At 43.4% G+C, this 19,218-nt stretch overlaps 5 protein-coding genes across 9 annotated transcripts; 4 read left to right on the top strand and 1 right to left on the bottom strand.

The window, feature by feature from the left end:
* Nucleotides 1-259: 259 nt before the first annotated feature.
* On the top strand, nt 260-4,382 carry LOC108104406 (ER degradation-enhancing alpha-mannosidase-like protein 2). Its single transcript, XM_017210453.1, has 3 exons — nt 260-746; nt 807-1,935; nt 2,006-4,382. The coding sequence occupies exons 1-3, from the start codon at nt 622-624 to the stop codon at nt 3,704-3,706; spliced, it is 2,955 nt and encodes a 984-aa protein (XP_017065942.1). The 5' UTR covers nt 260-621; the 3' UTR covers nt 3,707-4,382.
* Nucleotides 4,383-5,175: 793 nt separating this feature from the next.
* On the top strand, nt 5,176-6,389 carry LOC108104411. 2 transcript variants are annotated; one of them, XM_017210460.1, is made up of 2 exons: nt 5,176-5,568; nt 5,763-6,389. In XM_017210460.1, exons 1-2 carry the CDS (start codon nt 5,403-5,405, stop codon nt 6,071-6,073), a joined length of 477 nt encoding a protein of 158 aa, XP_017065949.1. In that variant the 5' UTR covers nt 5,176-5,402; the 3' UTR covers nt 6,074-6,389. The 2 variants fall into 2 exon arrangements, with proteins under 2 accessions (XP_017065949.1, XP_017065950.1); XM_017210461.1 differs by having other exon boundaries at nt 5,710-5,839.
* An 8-nt stretch (nt 6,390-6,397) lies between these two features.
* LOC108104409 lies at nt 6,398-7,722 on the top strand. The gene is made up of 4 exons (XM_017210459.2): nt 6,398-6,527; nt 6,680-6,860; nt 7,135-7,347; nt 7,401-7,722. The coding sequence occupies exons 1-4, from the start codon at nt 6,525-6,527 to the stop codon at nt 7,634-7,636; spliced, it is 633 nt and encodes a 210-aa protein (XP_017065948.1). The 5' UTR covers nt 6,398-6,524; the 3' UTR covers nt 7,637-7,722.
* Nucleotides 7,723-7,891: 169 nt separating this feature from the next.
* On the top strand, nt 7,892-17,390 carry LOC108104407 (armadillo segment polarity protein). 4 transcript variants are annotated; one of them, XM_017210455.1, is made up of 7 exons: nt 7,892-8,013; nt 9,467-9,526; nt 11,963-13,602; nt 13,667-13,867; nt 13,926-14,198; nt 15,164-15,260; nt 16,682-17,390. In XM_017210455.1, the coding sequence occupies exons 2-7, from the start codon at nt 9,496-9,498 to the stop codon at nt 16,960-16,962; spliced, it is 2,523 nt and encodes an 840-aa protein (XP_017065944.1). In that variant the 5' UTR covers nt 7,892-8,013; nt 9,467-9,495; the 3' UTR covers nt 16,963-17,390. The 4 variants fall into 4 exon arrangements, with proteins under 4 accessions (XP_017065944.1, XP_017065946.1, XP_017065943.1 ...); XM_017210454.2 differs by lacking the exon at nt 7,892-8,013 and adding an exon at nt 8,371-8,508; XM_017210456.1 differs by lacking the exon at nt 7,892-8,013 and adding an exon at nt 8,985-9,128.
* Nucleotides 17,391-17,614: 224 nt separating this feature from the next.
* LOC108104408 (39S ribosomal protein L16, mitochondrial) lies at nt 17,615-18,650 on the bottom strand. Its single transcript, XM_017210458.2, has 3 exons — nt 18,485-18,650; nt 18,353-18,418; nt 17,615-18,286 (listed from the first exon to the last, which is right to left on the bottom strand). Exons 1-3 carry the CDS (start codon nt 18,531-18,533, stop codon nt 17,670-17,672), a joined length of 732 nt encoding a protein of 243 aa, XP_017065947.1. The 5' UTR covers nt 18,534-18,650; the 3' UTR covers nt 17,615-17,669.
* Between the last annotated feature and the right edge of the window lie 568 nt (nt 18,651-19,218).

Here is a 19,218-nt window from a genome sequence, read left to right as displayed (position 1 = left end):
GCAAACACAATCATAAAAGGCGCGCGTGCCGCGCAAAGCAACCACGAATAATCGGTAAAGATTTTACCACGAATTTGTCTTTTACAGTTTTATCCAATTTGCTTTTTGTTTTGCAAATATATTTGAGTATTTAATTTACTTATTTGTAGTCGATTTTAACGACTGCATTCTTTTGCTGATAGTAATCGTAATCTGGGAGACATTTGACCACCCTGCCGATAGTTTTTTAACAGCAGCAACAGCTGATTGCTCCCTATCTCAGGCATAGCCGTTCATTTAACGGTTTCGTGATACACGTATCCTATCCAATATTATTATAAATATTTTCTTGTTGAAATTTTTGTTGAGACTTAATTCTCTTACCATAAATAAGGGTATTTTAAAGTCAGCCTTATTAGAGCTTGCAAAAAATATTTAAAATAAAAAAGTAGGCAACAAGTAATGTAAAGTATAACAAATAGAGTATTTCGAAAACGATGCTATCGTGCCAAATTTGCATTGTTGTGATTTTGCGACAACGTTGCCGCATTTGACATCCACATACCCGCATCCACGCTGGCTATGGGGCACTGACCATGCCTATAATTGAATTAGCGGTCCTGATTGATTGATTGTCTCACAATGCAGCAGCAGATTACCCCAAACGCCGGCTATCCATGTATCCTGATCTGCGTGTTGCTTCTTCTGCTGACCACCGGTGTCAACTGTCAGAAGCAGTACTCCAAGGCGAGAAAGTTGGAGCTAAGGTAGGTCAATCGCTACCTCATCTCTTCAGCATACTATATCAGGCAATGTATTCTTTTTAGGGAGGATGTGCGCCGAATGTTCCAACACGCCTACGAGGGCTATTTGCGCCACGCTTCCAATTATGATGAGCTGCGCCCCCTGACCTGCGACGGCCATGACACCTGGGGCAGCTACTCCCTTACCTTGATCGACGCTTTGGATACGCTGGCCACCATGGGCAACTTCACGGAATTCCGGCGCGTTACCCGGTTTCTCGAGGAGAAGATGAATTTCGATCGGGACATTAATGTATCCGTCTTCGAGACGAACATCCGCATTGTCGGCGGCCTGCTGTCCGCGCATCTGCTCTCCAAGAGGGCGGGCATCGAGTTGGAAGAGGGTTGGCCCTGTAAGGGTCCACTGCTCCGCCTGGCGGAAGATGTCGCTCGGCGTTTACTTCCAGCTTTTGACACAAATACGGGAATGCCTTATGGCACAGTGAACTTACGCTACGGCGTACCCAAGGGGGAGACATCCGTTACCTGCACGGCCGGCGTGGGGACCTTTCTTATCGAATTTGGCACCCTTAGCCGGTTAACCGGGAACAGCATTTACGAGGAGGTTGCTATGCAGGCGGTACATGCACTCTGGGGTTATCGTTCGCCGATTGGACTTTTCGGGAACCACATCGACGTGCAAAGCGGACGGTGGACCGCCCTGGACTCAGGAATTGGAGCTGGAGTTGATTCTCTGTTTGAATACCTGGTTAAAGCATCTGTACTGCTTAATCGCCCTGAGCTATTGGAGCTGTTTCACGAGGCTCGCGCGGCCATAGATAAGTATATGCGCAAGGAGGACTGGTATGTGTGGGTGGGCATGAACAAGGGCCACGTCACCCTTCCCGTCTTTCAGTCTCTGGAGGCCTTTTGGCCTGGAATCCTTAGCATAATTGGGGATACAGAGCCGGCACTGCGCACCATTTCAAGATACATTGGAGTCTGGAAGAAGTACGGCTTTCTACCAGAGTTCTACAACATTGCTGCAGGAGAGGCTTCACCGAATCGGGAGGTATATCCCCTACGGCCTGAGCTGATCGAGTCAGCCATGTATCTCTACCGAGCAACGGGAAATGAGTACCTTCTGGAGCTCGGGGAACATATGCTAGAGACTCTAGAGTTCAGCGCCAAAACGAAGTGCGGATATGCAACAGTAAGTTCCCAAAAAAAAATTTTCTAATTTTTTTTTCAAATTGTAAATTTTCTGCTGCTAACTCTTCCAGATCCGAAATGTTGTTACCCATGAGAAGGAGAACCGAATGGAATCGTTCTTCCTAGCGGAGACGAGTAAGTACTTGTATCTCTTATTTGACGAAGACAACTTCCTGCACAACGATGGCTCTGGAGGCGAGCTCCTCTCCACCGAGGATGATGTATGCGTTGTTATGGCGGGTGCTTATATTTTTAACACAGAAGCCCACCCCATGGACATGTCAGCCCTGCACTGCTGCCACGCGCACAAGGAGGACATCTACGCCACACTAGATCTACAGCGTTTTAGTCCACGTGCGATATTCGGGAGAAGCAGGGAACGTCAGGTCGCGGTTCAGGATCAATGGGTACCGCAGTGTCACCCAGAAAACTACGAGTACTATTATAAGGAGCAGGATAATGTACAACGACAAGAATCTGGAAGAGAGCAAGGACGCGAGCAGTCCGGCTCAACTACTACGATGGCCGTAGACATTGAGGTGTTCGACGAGTTTCAGCAGCCTGCCGGCGATGTGCTGGTGAGCAACTTCGAGCGAATACGTGAGGAGCGGGAGCTCAACGAGAGCCTTCAAAGAAGCGAGGTGCCACGTAATCAGTTAACAGTCAGCGATCTAGATGAATTCTTTACCCAGCGGCGGGATAATTTCGGCAGTGCCTCTGAGGCTCTCAACTATGTTCTCGCCTTTATGGGAAACTACACCATGGACGTGGCCTTCATCAGAGGTCTGCAACTATACAATACTAATTTCAGTAGCGTGCTAGGCACAGGTGCCCAAAAGGAGTACGAGTCACGTATGAGATCTCTTTGGCAGTTGTACGAACTGGAACAGCAATACGCCGCCAACATCAGGCTGATCCAGGGATTAGGCTTGCTTACTTTCCAGGCGGACAGTGAGCGGATGCGTATTTACTTGGCAGAGGTGTTGGACAGCCTAGATAAACAAGATCAGTTGGAGGAGCAGCATCCCCAAGATCTTCAGCCAAGAGTCGCCAATGCCTCCTCGTCCCAATTAGCCAATATAAGAGAAATAATTCTTAAAGCACGCAATTCTTATGCCATAGCCATGGTAAATACCACGGCCATGCAGGAATTTGCCATCCGCATCTACCTCAGTGGCACAGCGGAGGCTGGCGTACGCATTCACCCATTGCTGGAACCTGCAGAACTAACTCAGGAAGAGCGTTTAAGGCCTCTAAAGTTGGCGGAGGAGCGGGCCCTCTTCAGCTACACCCGTCGAATTGTTGACTTTCGGAAACGAATGGCGGAAACAGTGGACCGGCTGCAAACGCTTATGCAGGATATGCCACAAGACAAGAGTAAAGAGACCGCTGAAGATTCTCAACTTCAAAAAGTGGATGCGTCTACAGTGTACGCTCAAACCGAAGCTAAAGAGACTGCAAAGAAGGATCAGCAGGAGCAGAAGTTGGCAACTAAGAAGCCAATCCGAATTCAAAAGGAGAAGCCAACAGAAGAGGACTCAGGATCGGGACAAGACGAGACCGGCTCCGTGTGGTCGCAGTTCGTGCAGACCATCTTGCGTAAAACCACAGTACAGCGGGTCAAGTTCGACGAGGCTGTGCTCCTGGAAAAGACGCGGAAAGCGTTGGAAAAGCACGCCCACAAGAAGCTGCCCCACCATCTGTTCGCCTGCCACCGGCCGGAATACATTGAGGGTTTCGCATATAGGGACTTCTATCCGGAAGCGCTGTAGTTTTACAACCACCTCGACAACTAAACACGACTGATCTGTAGATATGTATTTAGTTAGTAAAGGGGTATTCGCTTTGGTGGCTGGTAAACCCTAAGATAATTCTCAAAAAGCTTTCATTCCCAATCGCAATATATGGGTGTACCTCAAACTCGCAAGAGAACTATTTTCTCAAAGAGTTCCCTAGAATGTTAACAAGCATTTTAGTTTTATAGCTGGAAATAATATTTAGTATTTCTTAAGTTTTACTTTTTTTACTGAAAATACACTAAGTTCTATGTAATATTAAAAGACATGGTCAATAAGAAGTAAACCTTATATCAAGTCTCTATAGTCCTTGTATTCCAAATTTTTCTCAATTTTTACAGGCGATTTCATAAAGCTCAGATGACTTAGAAAAATTTTAGATAACCAACCATGAATTGAAGTTTAAAGACCAAATGCGAATACCCTTTTAGCGTGCCAAGCGTCAAGTGGCTCCACTTGTTCCGGCAATTAATTTATTAATATACACTTAAATCACCCATATTTTTCGTGGTTCCCTGAAGATATTACCACGGCCTATACGTATTTATATCTATAATAATCGTATTTAGGAATCGTGTGTTTGAGTGTGCGTGTAAACTATTTGCAATGACTGTTGTTGGCTGTATTGTAATTAAATTGATTTATTTCCGTATTTATGCATTCAATTAGATTCGATTAGGCTGAAATTGACGACATTGAGCTAGTTGCACAAGCCAAAAAGGATAGAAAGACTTGCGGCAGACAAGTGCCGCTTGAGGTGGCCACCTCATCCTCCACTTCCAGGGGATTGCGGCTGCGATTGTTTGGACACGCAATGGCAATCGCTCGAATGGGTTTATTTTCGGAAATTACTGTTTACTTCAAGGATTCGGTTTTTGGGCTTGTACCAAATTACGACAACGACATGAAATGGAGCCAATATTATGGCGGACGGAACCAGTGGTGCGAAAGGTATTGTAAACCTTTTGAATTGGTACTGATGAAATTTGACCGCTTTCTTGAAGCTTTAAGGAAGTAAGATTTCTTTATAATCCGAACTAAATAGGATTTTGGTAAATTTCTTTCTATTTGTCGATCCGTACGAAATTTGAAATGTGGGTATATACGAAATATGCAAGCTTTGTCTTTGGGTCTAAAATTAAAAATGTCGACATCAGAAAAGTCCAATCTTTTAAAGTACCCAAGCCACATCTCATCACTATCCTTTTGCTTTCTTCTGACCCAATCGCACACATCGTGGACACCCTGCAGCAACGGTGGGGGAAATTCACCCGACAGGCGCCTATGATGTTGGCAAAACTGTGATTGTGGGTCACACCACCACCGACACTCCCTGGAGACCTACTCCGACCCCCGCTGGGGTGGAACTTCTTGGGCGTTGTGGGGTGCGTCGTGGGGATGCGTGTGCCGTATTGGTAACATTGCCTGCCATCCGACAACAATGGGAAAACTTTAATGAGTACAAGTTGCTGCCAAAACGGAAAGACAGCCAGGCAAAAGGCGGCAGGCAAACGAATTGTCGGGCAGCTGTCCTTGCTGCATCGCAATTCGCAGCCAAGTCAAACGAATCGAGCACGCCACGGGTAGCAGACAGGTTCCTTGGTTTTCCGCATAAAGAGAAATTCTCCGGGGAGCTGGAATAGGAGAAAAAGGTGAAAGTGAAAAGTGCACAATGAAACCGGGACCAGAAACCACCGATGAGGGTGAAGAAGATGGCGAAGCACAGGATCATCACGAGGGGGATCCCCGACCACTGCCGTACGACTTCGAAAAGGAATTGATCCAGAAATCCAACCGACACATCCGACTTTATGAAACCTTTGTTCCAGTTAGCCAAGGTATAGTAGCCATTTTTGGTTAAATTGTGGGTTTCTCTAAAACAGTAAGAACAAGTTTTTAGAATACAAAATATAAGCCAACATTTTGGATATAATAATAATACTTTTAGTCAAGTGATCACATATTCAATATTTGTGCAGAAATAAAGGACATTCACAGCCCCCGATGATGATGATACCCTCCTAATTTCCAGTTAATCCACTGACCAGGAAGTTCTACGCCAAGTTTGAACAACGTCAACCGCCGGATCCATTGCGCTACCTTCGGCACACCTGGCCGGAGAAACAGCTTGAGCGCCAGAGTCAGCTGACGAAGTCGATTCCGCTGTTGGAGTCCCAGGTATACGGCTGGCTCCCACTCCAAAGTGGGGAGCAGGTCGCAAATTTGAACTTTTTACATGCTCCAAAACTTCGCTGCGGCATGACGGTCCACGGAGAGCGATTGATAGCGGAGAGGATTACGGCGCGACCATCTTTCAACGGACTTAGATTCCTGCTTCACTAATCTACCGGGAAATACATACATATACGAACTCACATAGTGATCAATTGGTTACGGGGACTCACCATTTTACATTCAAAAGTTTGATTCCTCTGTTCAAAGCTTTTACAAGTTCGCTTATGTGTATACAGTAGTATTAATTTTTGTTATGAAACAAAATAAAAATCTTTGGAGTCAAAATATGTTTCATTCAAAACATTTGAGGGTTTGGTAATAATTAATACCATTATTTATAAATCGTTTGCCGTTCAGAGGGTTAATTTGAACTACCCAAGCAATGTGTCAACTCTGCCTCGATTACTTTTGTTTCAGAGTTGAGATATCGATATTATTTTTGTTTATATATTTTGTTTTCATTTACGGTTGGATTTAATTAGGCGAAAAAATCTGGAGACCTGGCCTTTTACCTGTAATGAACACAAAAACCGAGAGATTCTTGCAGTAGCCGAAAACCATGGTGGGTGTCTTCGGCTAAAAAGAGCCCATAGAATATACGACCGGGAATTTCCAGTCAAAGGTCACGTTTGATGGCCCCAGCCTCAGCCGGCAGCTAATCACTTTCGTTTTTACGCAATATAAATTTAAATATTGATCTGATCACATTTACAGGCTCACTCAAAGAAGGCGCGTAAAGCCGCCGGTGTAGCAAATTCCCAGAAGTCTTCGAATATAAGAATGGAGAACACATCGGAGTCAGAAACTAAAGAAAATTCAGGCGATACCCCCTATACAGGATCTCCCACAGGCGACCAATTCCTGGAAAGTTTGATTCAGACCCTCTACAAGTCATGTATGCCACTTAATTGAAGTTTAACTTCCAAACCTATCTGAAACATTCCACAGCTCAATTACTTAGTGACTAATGGCTGAAATAAGTTTTTTGCTGCTCTGTACGGTTGTTAACCTTTTTTATATTTTTTTTTTGTTATTTTGCGTTTTTATTACTTGTTCACATACAAGCAACTATTTCAGTAATTGACTTGGAATGAACGTATTTTGTCATGCGATTTTTTTTTTTATTAATATTGACCTAGCAAATGTTATAATCCCTACTGATCTTGCAGGGTTTCAGGTGCGCCGATTAGCAGAGTTTGTCATGTCCGAACTGGGTGGATATGATATGCTGGAGACCATAGCAGCCTGGTGCGCCCGGAATCCGCATATTGCTATCTGCCTGCTCGCTGGCGGTCTGGTCTTCATGCTCCCATTCCTTATAATCTTTGGGTTTGGAATAGCTACCATGGTTATGACGTTCACTGGTCTGCTGGTACTTGAAGGTTGGCTTCATTATTTTCACTTAGAAGCACGCGTTAAAGTACTTCTCTTTCAGGCACACTCCTGACCATAGTATCTATGGTGTTCTTCACCTGCCTGGCGGGATTCGCTATTATGGTCCCTCTATTTGGTGTCGCCGCTGTAGCTGCCTATTTTGGTTTTACCCAAATATATGGACTTTGTGATGGTATGGAGCGGCATAAGAGCGCCTTTTTCAAGTTTATCAGAGATCAACGAAATACCTACGATCGTCCACAAACTCCTGTGACGATTTCTGAGTTACCCACTTAGAATTCATAGCCCAAAGCCGCTTGCCCAACAAATAAATATTCATACATGAATAAATCAGTGTTTGGATATATCCAAAATGAAAAATAGATTTATATCAAATCATGTCAGTTGCAGCTGAAATAAGGCTTTCTTATAAAACAAAAAGTATTTGTACACTTCGATCTGATATAGAATAATAAAAAGTATATTATTTTAAAAAGCCCTCTAAGAATAAAAAAAACAAGTTGGCAGCCACCAGAATTGAAAAAGCAATCGGTTATCGGCTTATCACTCATATACACAGTTTTCAGTCGCGGATTTGTTGTCGAATTTTAATATTTAAGTGCGTTAAAGGAACAGAAAACTGCCTTTGAGCAGATAAAATTATATTTTACGTGGTAAGTATGACAAAACAAAAGAAGTTTTAACAATTTAAGGCCGAAAACTAGATTTTACATAAACCTGAGTTGCCAAACACCCACATATGTACATATATACACATGCAGGTGCTTGTGTGGGTAAATGTTTATACAAGAAAACGGTAAAAACAACAAAGCTAAAACTTAAATAAATTGTGCCTAAATTTTAAATATTGTGTGCTTAATACAGCAAAAAATAAATAAATACTCTAAAACATTGAAGACTCTTTAAAAAAAAAAGCGAGATTTCGATATAGGTTCTTAGAACTAGAAATATTTAAAAAATTCCACTGACTTATCGACTAAGGCCTATCGAAGTATCGGGGCAGCAGCAGGCCATCTCTAGTTGGGTCTCAGTCGCCATATACACAGTTTTTTTTCATTGAGCAGACATAATTCGCTCTAAATTTGTGAAACAGTGCGTTTTAAATCAATTGATCCTGCTATAAAGCAGATTTAAATTCCTTGGACGTGGTGAGTAATTAAAGTTGAGAATAAATCCGTATGAAAAGCCAAGTTTTATGTGTAACATGGAAAGCTGGAAAGCTATGGGAACCCAGTAGACGCGGGGGTGTGGTGGGATGGCGATGGTGTGTGTGTGAGCATTGGAGCTGGATACACACAAACAGCATTTTTATGTATTCTCCCTTGTAAGCCGTACGCTTGTTTTGCTGCTCGCTGGAATGTAAACAATGCCGCAGACAGGAAATTGTGTTTGTCCGAATAAAAGGCTCATTACCATTGAGTATTTTATCTAATCTACAACTCCACAACATTATTTATATTAGAATCCTTCCTGTGCTGCTTATGTGTGTGTATGCACAATCTGATAGATGTGTGGCAACTCTGCGCAGCATTGCATTTGTGTGCTGCACTGCGGCCCTTTACTTTCTCTCCCTCGCACGCGCCGTGTTGCAAGTGCTTCGCTTTTTGCTCTCTACTTTTCAATTCTGTTCCGTTTTAACGAGCGTGCTGGTCGGTCGCATTTTCCGACGCGCTATTTTCCAGAAGCTGCAAGTGAAGAATAAATTGTTTTCTGTTTTTTAGAGTGCATACGATTTGAAGTGCCAAACATAGTAATTAAATAACTCAAGGTTCGTGGCCGAAGTCTTCGGCAGGTAGACATACACGCATATTCATTTCTACCTGTGTGCGCTTGTATTTGTGTGCTTGTTTGTATACTGTATACGCAGCATACTTCGTATTATGCTGCGGCATCTCAAAGCGGAAATAAGTTTAAGAACAGAAAAAAATAGAATTGGTGATTACTACGTCTATAAGTTGTCTGCAGAAACAGAAAGAAGTCTTGTACTTTCCGCGGACTTAATTTTTAACTTAGTTTCTTGTACTCTAACTGACACACACATACACACATGAACTTAGTGTTAACTGTTAAGCAAATTACTCATATTCTTCTGTCTCTTTCTTGCAGGTGTGGTGTAAAGCGCCTTAATCACCAAGATGAGTTACATGCCAGCCCAGAATCGTACCAGTAAGTATTTTCAAGAGCAGTGATTTTGCCTTTCCCCACTTCCACGAAAGCATGCAAAACGAGGGATCCATTTTGCAGACCCACTAAGGAAAACCACACGACCTTTTTATTCTTTATCGTTCTGTGATTTGTATGAAGTTTTAAGTAAATCATTTAAAGATGCCAAGTTTTTATTTGAGCTATTCAAATCCGGGGACCATTAGACCATTTCAAATTAATAGTCAAAATAGAAGGTCGGTCCATAAAAGAGGGATGTATCAGTCTGTGCATTGTTCCCTGACAATAATTATCTCCTGTATCGCATTTCAAGAACTACCCCTTGCTAATAATAGTTGAAAGATGTGATGCTTGTTTTTGACAAATTTGCCAAATGTGACATAAAGTATTTGTTTTGGATGCTCCTTTTGTTTGTCATTTGAACGATTTAGGGTAACTACTCTATAGCAATCCACCCCAGATGAATTATTTATGTCTGCCTGTTCTATGAGCTGCCCACATTTACATACTTGTTAATGCTTGAGCATACACATCATTTGGATGATCTTTTTTCTGTGTGACAAGCAACCACCAGCAGACCATGTGTCCTTACCCTAACCACCAAAAACAACTGTTCCATCTCCTTTACATTTTACAATTTACAACTTTTTTGACGACGCAGCTAAAAGGAGAAGGAAGGAAGATGCTGTCCTCCCTCTCTCTACCACGCTCCTTTTTGTCACTTCATTTGCAGTTTGCTTTGGAGGATAACAGTGGCGTAGAAGGGTAGGGTTTTAACAAGGAATAACAATTCCTCTGTACAGTTAAGGTTAAGTTTAAGTTAGGTTTCCCCTAATAATACAATTTTTAACAAATCGGGCATGCTTTCACATATTCGCATTTAGATTAAAGGCTAATGCCGAATATTCAATCCCAAAAACCCCCTTCAAAGCATACGCCAATGTTTGGTACTCTTTAAAATTCTATTCCGTCCCGATTCCTCTTACTCTTTCTCACACACACACGCGATACCGAGAACTTGTGTACTTGCACGTGGCCATCCCACCCACTCAGTTTCCCTCTCCGGGACCTTGTCATCCCTCTCTGTCTTTCAATCTCATTTTCGACTTGGCTGCACATTTTCTTTTTCTTTTTGCTTTTTTTGTGGTGGTGCTGTGCTGTGCAGAATTTAATTAGTAAGCGGCAACTTCCACTTAAAGGCTCCGTCCCCACATTTGCAATCCCATTTCCATTCTAGCCGCACTCCTTTCGAGTGCGTGGCCCACTCGAGGGATAAAGCGAATGAAAAAGCGCTTAATCGATTTGGGAAATGAAACGAAATGGGATTACAGTACTACGTGCTGGTAGCGAACCATATTAAGGGATTATGAAATATATTTTTAGTTTTTGGTTGTTAAACTTTAGGCCAAGTTTCTGTTGCAAATCGAGGCACATGTCTCGGAGGCAAAATGGAAACTGTAACAACTTTCGAAAAAAAATGTTTCGATATTAAACAAAAACTTTAATAGCTGTTTCTAAAACGTCTACTTAATTACTTTTTACCCATTTAAAGTTCATCTAAATCCATTTCGTTTCGGAGATCGATTTTTAAAGGTTTGACTGTAGTACTTAACGAGTGGGATGGGGAGAAGCTGGCAGCTTTCAAATTGCAAATGCAAATGCATACAAAAGGGGCGTGGCTGCACTGTGTCCGCGCATAAGTAAAACAACAAAGGCAAAAAGCTGGGCCTGAAACGGCATAATTAAGACAGAAGTGGCAAACAAAACGCCCAACGAATCCTTTTGCCAGGACCCTCTCATGTGTGAGCATCATGACCCCCATCCCATCTTCTCTAAACTTTGTGGGAATATCCTGCAGCGTTCAATTTGTCACGCTTCAAAGTTTTCCTTTTGCAATTTTTTTTATTTGCGTTGTATGCTGCACGGGACGTTGTTCACTTTGCTGTCAGTCGCTGTCGTTTCCCATTTGGCCATCCTTCAAGAAAAAAGGTTTGCAAATGGCTTGGAGTGGGTTAGAGTGGGGGCATTGAAAGCAAACCCGCAGCATCCAAGTCAAAATTCGATGGCAGCGATGTTGATGCTGTGCTGCACTCAGTCTGATGGTCATGTTTCTGTTGTTCTGCGCCATTCTTGCGCTTCAATAGGTTTGAAAAAGAAATGTACATTTGTATGTATATCCATAGACAAAAAAAAAGGAAAAGGACATAAAAAAGGAAAATAAATTTGAATATGGGTATACTCTTGCACTTCAGGTTTCAGCTTCAGAGCGTCAAAAGACAGTATAATAACCTGTTGATTTTCATTTTAAAGCCATCAAAATAATAATGTCATTAAACAAGAAGAAAGAGGCCAGCGTAGGCGGTACTTGAAAAACCTACTCCAACCGAACTCAGACATATCCTAACCGCATTGAAAATATTCTCTCGTCATTTCTTGCAGTGTCGCATAATAATCAATACAATCCGCCGGATCTGCCGCCGATGGTGTCCGCCAAGGAGCAAACCCTCATGTGGCAGCAGAACTCCTATCTGGGTGATTCTGGCATCCACTCGGGTGCCGTAACCCAGGTGCCATCATTGTCAGGCAAGGAGGACGAGGAGATGGAGGGAGATCCTCTAATGTTCGACTTGGACACTGGTTTCCCGCAGAACTTTACACAGGACCAGGTGGACGACATGAATCAGCAACTAAGCCAGACGCGCTCTCAACGTGTCCGTGCTGCGATGTTCCCCGAAACCCTGGAGGAGGGCATTGAGATTCCCTCCACCCAGTTCGATCCCCAGCAGCCGACGGCGGTACAACGACTTTCGGAACCATCGCAGATGTTAAAGCACGCGGTGGTCAATCTGATCAACTACCAGGACGATGCCGAGCTGGCCACCAGGGCCATACCAGAGTTAATTAAACTTTTGAATGATGAGGATCAAGTGGTCGTTTCCCAGGCCGCCATGATGGTCCACCAGCTGTCCAAGAAGGAGGCTTCGCGGCACGCCATCATGAACAGCCCCCAGATGGTGGCCGCTTTGGTGCGTGCCATTTCCAATAGCAATGATCTGGAAAGCACGAAGGCAGCAGTAGGAACACTGCATAACTTGTCACACCATCGCCAGGGTCTATTGGCCATATTCAAGAGCGGTGGTATCCCGGCACTTGTCAAGTTGCTCTCTTCGCCAGTGGAAAGTGTGCTTTTCTATGCAATTACCACGCTGCATAACCTGCTGCTCCACCAGGACGGTTCCAAGATGGCCGTGCGTTTAGCCGGTGGCCTCCAGAAAATGGTTACACTGCTGCAGAGGAACAACGTAAAGTTCCTGGCCATCGTCACCGATTGTTTGCAGATTCTGGCCTACGGTAACCAGGAAAGCAAGCTTATAATCCTCGCTTCCGGCGGGCCAAACGAATTGGTACGCATCATGCGCTCTTACGACTACGAGAAGCTACTGTGGACCACTTCACGTGTGCTCAAAGTGTTGTCCGTTTGCTCAAGCAACAAGCCGGCCATTGTAGACGCCGGTGGCATGCAAGCACTGGCTATGCACTTAGGTAACATGTCACCGCGTCTGGTGCAAAACTGTTTGTGGACGCTCCGTAACTTGTCAGATGCGGCAACCAAGGTAGAGGGCCTCGAAGCCTTGCTCCAATCGCTGGTCCAGGTATTGGGCTCGACCGATGTCAACGTGGTCACCTGTGCCGCCGGAATCCTTTCGAATCTGACGTGCAACAATCAGCGCAATAAGGCCACCGTTTGCCAAGTAGGCGGTGTGGATGCTCTTGTCCGTACTATTATCAATGCTGGGGATCGCGAGGAGATTACCGAGCCGGCCGTCTGTGCCCTGCGTCATTTGACTTCTCGTCATGTGGACTCAGAGCTGGCCCAGAATGCCGTGCGTCTTAACTACGGGTTGTCGGTAATAGTGAAGCTACTGCATCCACCATCTCGCTGGCCTTTAATCAAGGCCGTTATTGGGCTTATACGCAATTTGGCCCTATGTCCAGCCAACCATGCCCCGTTGCGCGAGCACGGTGCCATCCACCATCTGGTGCGGCTGCTAATGCGTGCCTTCCAGGACACAGAGAGGGTAAGTTAGTTCAGCATAGCAAATGAAAATTGTACTGATTCCTCATAATCTTGTGCCTTTGCAGCAACGCTCCTCTATTGCCACTACGGGTTCGCAGCAACCGTCTGCATACGCAGACGGCGTACGTATGGAAGAGATTGTCGAAGGCACTGTAGGAGCACTACATATCCTGGCCCGTGAATCCCACAATCGGGCGCTCATCCGCCAGCAGTCGGTTATACCGATCTTTGTGCGTTTGCTGTTCAACGAAATCGAGAATATTCAGGTGTGATTGAATATCATGTTTGAAGTGATTCAATTTATTAAATATTTATCGATTCTAGCGTGTGGCAGCTGGCGTTCTTTGTGAATTGGCTGCCGACAAGGAAGGCGCCGAGATTATTGAGCAGGAGGGCGCCACCGGGCCACTGACCGATCTTCTGCATTCACGCAATGAGGGTGTGGCCACGTATGCCGCCGCAGTGCTGTTCCGCATGAGCGAGGACAAGCCCCAGGACTACAAGAAACGGTTGTCCATCGAGCTGACCAACTCGCTGCTGCGCGAGGACAACAACATTTGGGCCAACGCCGATCTGGGCATGGGTCCTGATCTACAGGTGCGTGCCAAGTAGGCTAAGAAATTGCGTGATCTCTGATTTTCCGGCTTTTAAACGCCCCTCTTGTGTTTTAAAGATTCTTATTTGAAATCCAGCGTAAAAAGCAAATTCTGTACATAAAATTGTAAATTTGTAGAAAACTAACTCTAGTCAAGCATTATATATTGGTATTCATATTAAGTATCGACTTATATATCGCTTGCTTACGATTTCGATAACCTATTTTTGAATTTAAATATTATTTTAATTTTTACGTTCAGTTATTTGCTTTCTTGTAAACCACGAATCGATAAAGCGTAAATGTTAGTCGATAAGTAGGTAGATGTAGATAAACGTCGATTATGAAAACGGATTCCGATAAGTTATTATCGTATTATATTCCCACCCACAACCACACCCCCTACCCGAACCCTTTTCCTCTTATCCTCTGGAAACAAACCCACAAGAAACATACATGAATTTAACTTTGTATAATTCGCTAAGACATTTTAAAATTTGTTTATGTTTAATTATGATTTTGTAATTAATTCACGTTTTTATTTACTTTTTGTTCTTTTCTTTTTTTCTTTTTCCTTTATGTTTACTTTGTGTGTGTAAAACCAAAACAAAAAAATCACTTAAAACACCACTGCAACGGTAAATGAACCGCAACAACCAATGACGGATAATCACTGCACCAAAATCTCACCAACAACTACAATCGAACAACGCGACTCTGTCTCACTATTGCTGCCCGCTCCCACTACCACCCATTCTCTCCCTGTCGTTCACATTCACTTGCAAACTGGCGTTTGCGCGTGTCTTCTTCTTTCCTAACAACTTTTCACTTCTAATCCATCCCAACAACAAATAATTGAATACGAAACTGTAAAAAAAAACATCCAATACACAATCACACACGTACGACCACGCACATACTACGCACACCGACCGATAAACAAACACGAAATCGATCGATCACACAGGATATGCTTGGACCCGAAGAAGCATATGAAGGCCTGTACGGACAAGGTCCGCCCAGCGTGCACAGTTCGCACGGAGGTCGCGCATTCCATCAGCAAGGTATGTATGTCATATGCATAAGAAGAGACCCCGACCCTCGAACCCCGCCCCAAGAAGAAGAATCCCCGCATAACCCCACTAAAAATAAACTGACGGGAAAGTTTACAGGTTAAGGCAATTCGATAACTCCTTGGGCCCCGCCCCTTCACCCCGCATACATTTAATCGTTATCATGTCTGTTGTTCATTTAAAAAGCACCTATTAATAAAAGCTAAAAAGTTCAGCTCACTTAAATTACTTCAGTGTGAGCCAACCCCTTTTTTACCGTGCTCCCCTGCTCGATCTCTTAATATACCTCTGTCTCCTTGCTCGTTATCCCCCAGTTTCGTTGCCCCTTAAGTTCAATGGCTGCATGCAAAGGAAATAAATACATGACTTAAGTTTGCGTGCGTGTTGTTTGGTTAATTAACCATATCCGGTCCCTTATCCACTTGCAATTCTCAATGGCATTCATCTGTCGAGAAATCAAAATGCTACTTAGGGCAAAGCTATAAAAATAATATCTTTGTGCCTTAAGAGGACTATTTTTCATCTGTCCTAACATGGATAAATCATGTGTCCCTGACAGCCTTAAAAGGATTAACTGTACTCTCTACACGTAGCCTAAAATTCTATGCACTACACACACAAACAAATAATACTCACGAATAACACAGTGCAATTCTAAGCAAAAAGGATACAATGACAGTGGGCTCATTGACTTGGAGAGAGATATATATATATATATATCATCGTTTGGATCGGGAGTGATGGAAAACACTAACGATTCGTCTATTATTTCGCATTTTTCCTTTTGTATACATCTCTTGTGTTTGATTTTATTAGAATGCATATCCATCAACGGATGAAGAGGAGTAATAACTTTTAGTTTGGTTCGGTTCGTTTTGCATGTCACGTAGCCTGCAATAATCGTATAGAACTAGTCACCTATAATTCATATAATTAAACAGTGTATATATCTAGATTGTAAGACGTGTATGCATGCAGATTTAAGAAGGCAAATTCCAATCGGATTTATCTGATCGTTGTCGTGCCGTATTTTAATTTAAGGCTTTTGAAGCGGAATTCAATGATCGATTTATGTTGTTTGATAGTTGTTTAGGTTAATGTGAACAGGCAAGGCGGCCATGTATAAGTGGAATCTGTGTCCTTCCAAGTATGACAAGTCACAAAGTTTAGGGCCTCCTTTCACGAATAATTGTTTTCGTGCTAACGTTAATATGGCCATACAATAAAGTTAAATTAAGTCAATGTATCAAATATATGCCGCCCGATTACAGCGAAAGACGATGAATCCACTTCTGCAGGACTCCATGATGACAAATCTTCTGTTATAAACTGAAGACTGGCTACCACTTAGAATAATGTGCACTAATCACAATATTCCTTTTTTTGTTTTTCCCAATCTCTTTTGTCCACAGGATATGATACTCTACCAATAGATTCGATGCAAGGTCTGGAGATCAGCAGCCCGGTTGGCGGCGGCGGTGCTGCCGGCAATGGTGGAGCGGTTGGCGGAGCTGGCGGCGGCGCTGGTAACATTGGCGCTATTCCGCCTAGCGGTGCACCCACATCGCCCTATTCCATGGACATGGACGTCGGCGAAATTGATGCCGGTGCATTGAACTTTGATTTAGACGCCATGCCGACGCCACCCAATGACAACAACAATCTGGCTGCCTGGTACGACACCGACTGTTAGATGAGCAGAGATAAGGGTAAGGGTCGAGAATCCATTCGACCCCAAAAATTAAAAAAACACAAAACACAAATCCCCGTCCCAGCAATATAGCCCTCTTCCACCGGCTAAGCCCCATGAAGTTGGAAATGGAGCGATCACCGACATTTGACTAGATCAATGAAAACTGTTGATTTTACTTGACAAAGACGAGGAGGATGCTGCAGCAGGACAAAGACGAAGCGATGCTGAGGCCCGTGGAAGAAGGCTATTGTTCACACACCCCTCGGCAAAACATACACACACGCATACATGCATAATATTATATATTAATTATAATGCGATCGCAACGGCAAAAAATCATATTATATGATGCATTACATATTATCCACATAAACGAAATGGAAAATTAAACAAATGTTTGCAATAGAACTCGTACATTTCCCTTTAAATGGTGTTTTTGTTATTTGTTGAAAAGCTGGGAATCTTGGGGCACAAACAAAACAAGTAATGCTACAATCGACTGCCACACGACTATCTGGCTCGTGTTCAATAGCTCCTTTAACCTGTTAGATTCGATTCTAAGAAAAAAAAATGTACGTAAAAAGTACTTTTAGTCGAGTTTGAAAAGTCTCAACTGATAGTCCCATTTCAATTAAAGATTTAAAATGTAAAATGGATTTGAAACAAATTAACAAGAATTGCTATATTTTTAGGAGAACAACTTAAGTCTACAGGTGTTTGCCGAACCATTTATGATCCACAGGCGAAAGCCACCGATGGCAGCCGTTGAGGTTATTTTGGATTACATACTTCATGGTGAAGGGATTCTGGTTCAGGCGGGCGTGCTCTTCCTCGGCGGCGCTCTGCTCATCAAGCATCTCCTGGGAAACGACTGTGGCCTGGAACGGTAGCTGGTTTGCCACCTGCTGCAGAAACTGCTTTACCTCGACGAACTCGCACTTGCCGGCGATCTCAACAATGACACGACCGGCCTTAATGGGGGTAACATAGTGGTCAATGGCCCCCTTGCCACCGCCCATTCGCTGGCCCTGACCCTTCTTCGTAATCGGCTGCCAGGGAGCTGGGACACGCCACGTTGCAAACATGGTGTTAGTGTTCATCTTGCGACCGATAGTCAGTCGCATCATCTCGTAGTGCCCCCATCGTAGGCGTCCACCCCCGGTGGCTACAATTGCGTACTGTTTGTGGAGCAAGGTGTTGTGAACCATCTCCGGACCGCGCATGTAGCGTAGACGTTTCTGCATCTTAGGCGGACGGATGTTCGGCGGAAGTTGTGGCTGGCGTTCCATGATTCTCAGCTTGGGTCTCTCCGGCTGCTCCACATCTGTGGGTTCCCGTTTGCATTACATTATCATCCGTTATTTACCAAGCGCCTTTTTCAGCTACTTACTCTGATATTTGATGGGCGGGGCGAAATATTTAAGGCCGGCTGTGTTCACAATTGCTATGTTGCCCGCTGTAAGTTAAGGGAGGTGGAATGGAATATCAGGTGTGCGGTAACTGAGGTTATCAAATAATATACCTGTAAGGGTTTGCTTGAAAAGCTGCGAGACTGTCTTTAGAGTCAGCATGGCAGGGTTTCAACGATTTTTTATATTTATTTTATAATTTCCTTAAAATGTGTTGCATCAACGGACAGAGTTGCCTACTCCAGTTTTGATAGCCAGGTTATTACTAGTAATACTACTTATCGATATTTAATGATTTCGACTCAAAAGGTGAGCGAAATTTATATTATTATAAACCGTTAAAGTAATAGGTAATTAACATTTAATCGAGTTTGGAATTTTTGCTCAACACTAAAAAACTCAAGTTGTATTTTATCTACCACTCGGCCATTCGCATCCTCTTGCAGAACAAGCTGTTCTGAAGAATATAAACCCTTATAAATCAATTGTATAATCGGTACAATAAATTTAATAAAAATAATAAACAAACAAATTGTCAAAAACAATTCTTAATTTTTTCATCTATTGTTCGACGACTTAGCCATTTACCTCCACTTGCAAAACAAGCTGTACTAAAGTATATGAACGTAAACCTGTTGTATAGTCTGTTAATTAAAGTTTTATATAAATAATCAACCGAACAAATTACCAAAAAGAATTCTCAATCGCCAAAAACAAGATGTTAGAAGACGAGAGCTTTTTATTTTGCGCAGTGTATTCACTGATTCTGAGCTGTTGCGTTACAATCGTCATCGATAGGAACCTGATGGCAGTAGGCACAGCTCATAACGGTGAGAACATTGCCAGA

This window comes from Drosophila eugracilis, unplaced genomic scaffold (genome assembly GCF_018153835.1).
Source record: "Drosophila eugracilis isolate 14026-0451.02 unplaced genomic scaffold, ASM1815383v1 contig_2167, whole genome shotgun sequence".
In the NCBI taxonomy this organism is placed as follows: Eukaryota; Metazoa; Arthropoda; class Insecta; order Diptera; family Drosophilidae; genus Drosophila; species Drosophila eugracilis.
The sequence above is the reverse complement of the archived record's forward strand: the minus strand, read 5'-3'. Positions and strand labels throughout refer to the sequence as shown.

Bases quoted from the DNA above. Each gene is read 5' to 3' on its own strand.
- LOC108104408 (XM_017210458.2), bottom strand. From the start codon at position 18,533: ATGCTGACTCTAAAGACAGTCTCGCAGCTTTTCAAGCAAACCCTTACA. The intron at 18,419-18,484 runs GTATATTATTTG...CTTAACTTACAG, and splicing joins TTTCAAGCAAACCCTTACAG to CGGGCAACATAGCAATTGTG. The intron at 18,287-18,352 runs GTAAGTAGCTGA...GGGAACCCACAG, and splicing joins CCCGCCCATCAAATATCAGA to ATGTGGAGCAGCCGGAGAGA.
- LOC108104406 (XM_017210453.1), top strand. From the start codon at position 622: ATGCAGCAGCAGATTACCCCAAACGCCGGCTATCCATGTATCCTGATC. The intron at 747-806 runs GTAGGTCAATCG...TATTCTTTTTAG, and splicing joins GCGAGAAAGTTGGAGCTAAG to GGAGGATGTGCGCCGAATGT. The intron at 1,936-2,005 runs GTAAGTTCCCAA...TAACTCTTCCAG, and splicing joins CGAAGTGCGGATATGCAACA to ATCCGAAATGTTGTTACCCA.
- LOC108104409 (XM_017210459.2), top strand. The intron at 6,861-7,134 runs GTATGCCACTTA...CTGATCTTGCAG, and splicing joins TCAGACCCTCTACAAGTCAT to GGTTTCAGGTGCGCCGATTA. The intron at 7,348-7,400 runs GTTGGCTTCATT...CTTCTCTTTCAG, and splicing joins TGGTCTGCTGGTACTTGAAG to GCACACTCCTGACCATAGTA.
- LOC108104407 (XM_017210455.1), top strand. From the start codon at position 9,496: ATGAGTTACATGCCAGCCCAGAATCGTACCA. The intron at 9,527-11,962 runs GTAAGTATTTTC...CATTTCTTGCAG, and splicing joins GCCAGCCCAGAATCGTACCA to TGTCGCATAATAATCAATAC. The intron at 13,868-13,925 runs GTGTGATTGAAT...TATCGATTCTAG, and splicing joins ACGAAATCGAGAATATTCAG to CGTGTGGCAGCTGGCGTTCT.
- LOC108104411 (XM_017210460.1), top strand. From the start codon at position 5,403: ATGAAACCGGGACCAGAAACCACCGATGAGGGTGAAGAAGATGGCGAA. The intron at 5,569-5,762 runs GTATAGTAGCCA...CCTAATTTCCAG, and splicing joins CTTTGTTCCAGTTAGCCAAG to TTAATCCACTGACCAGGAAG.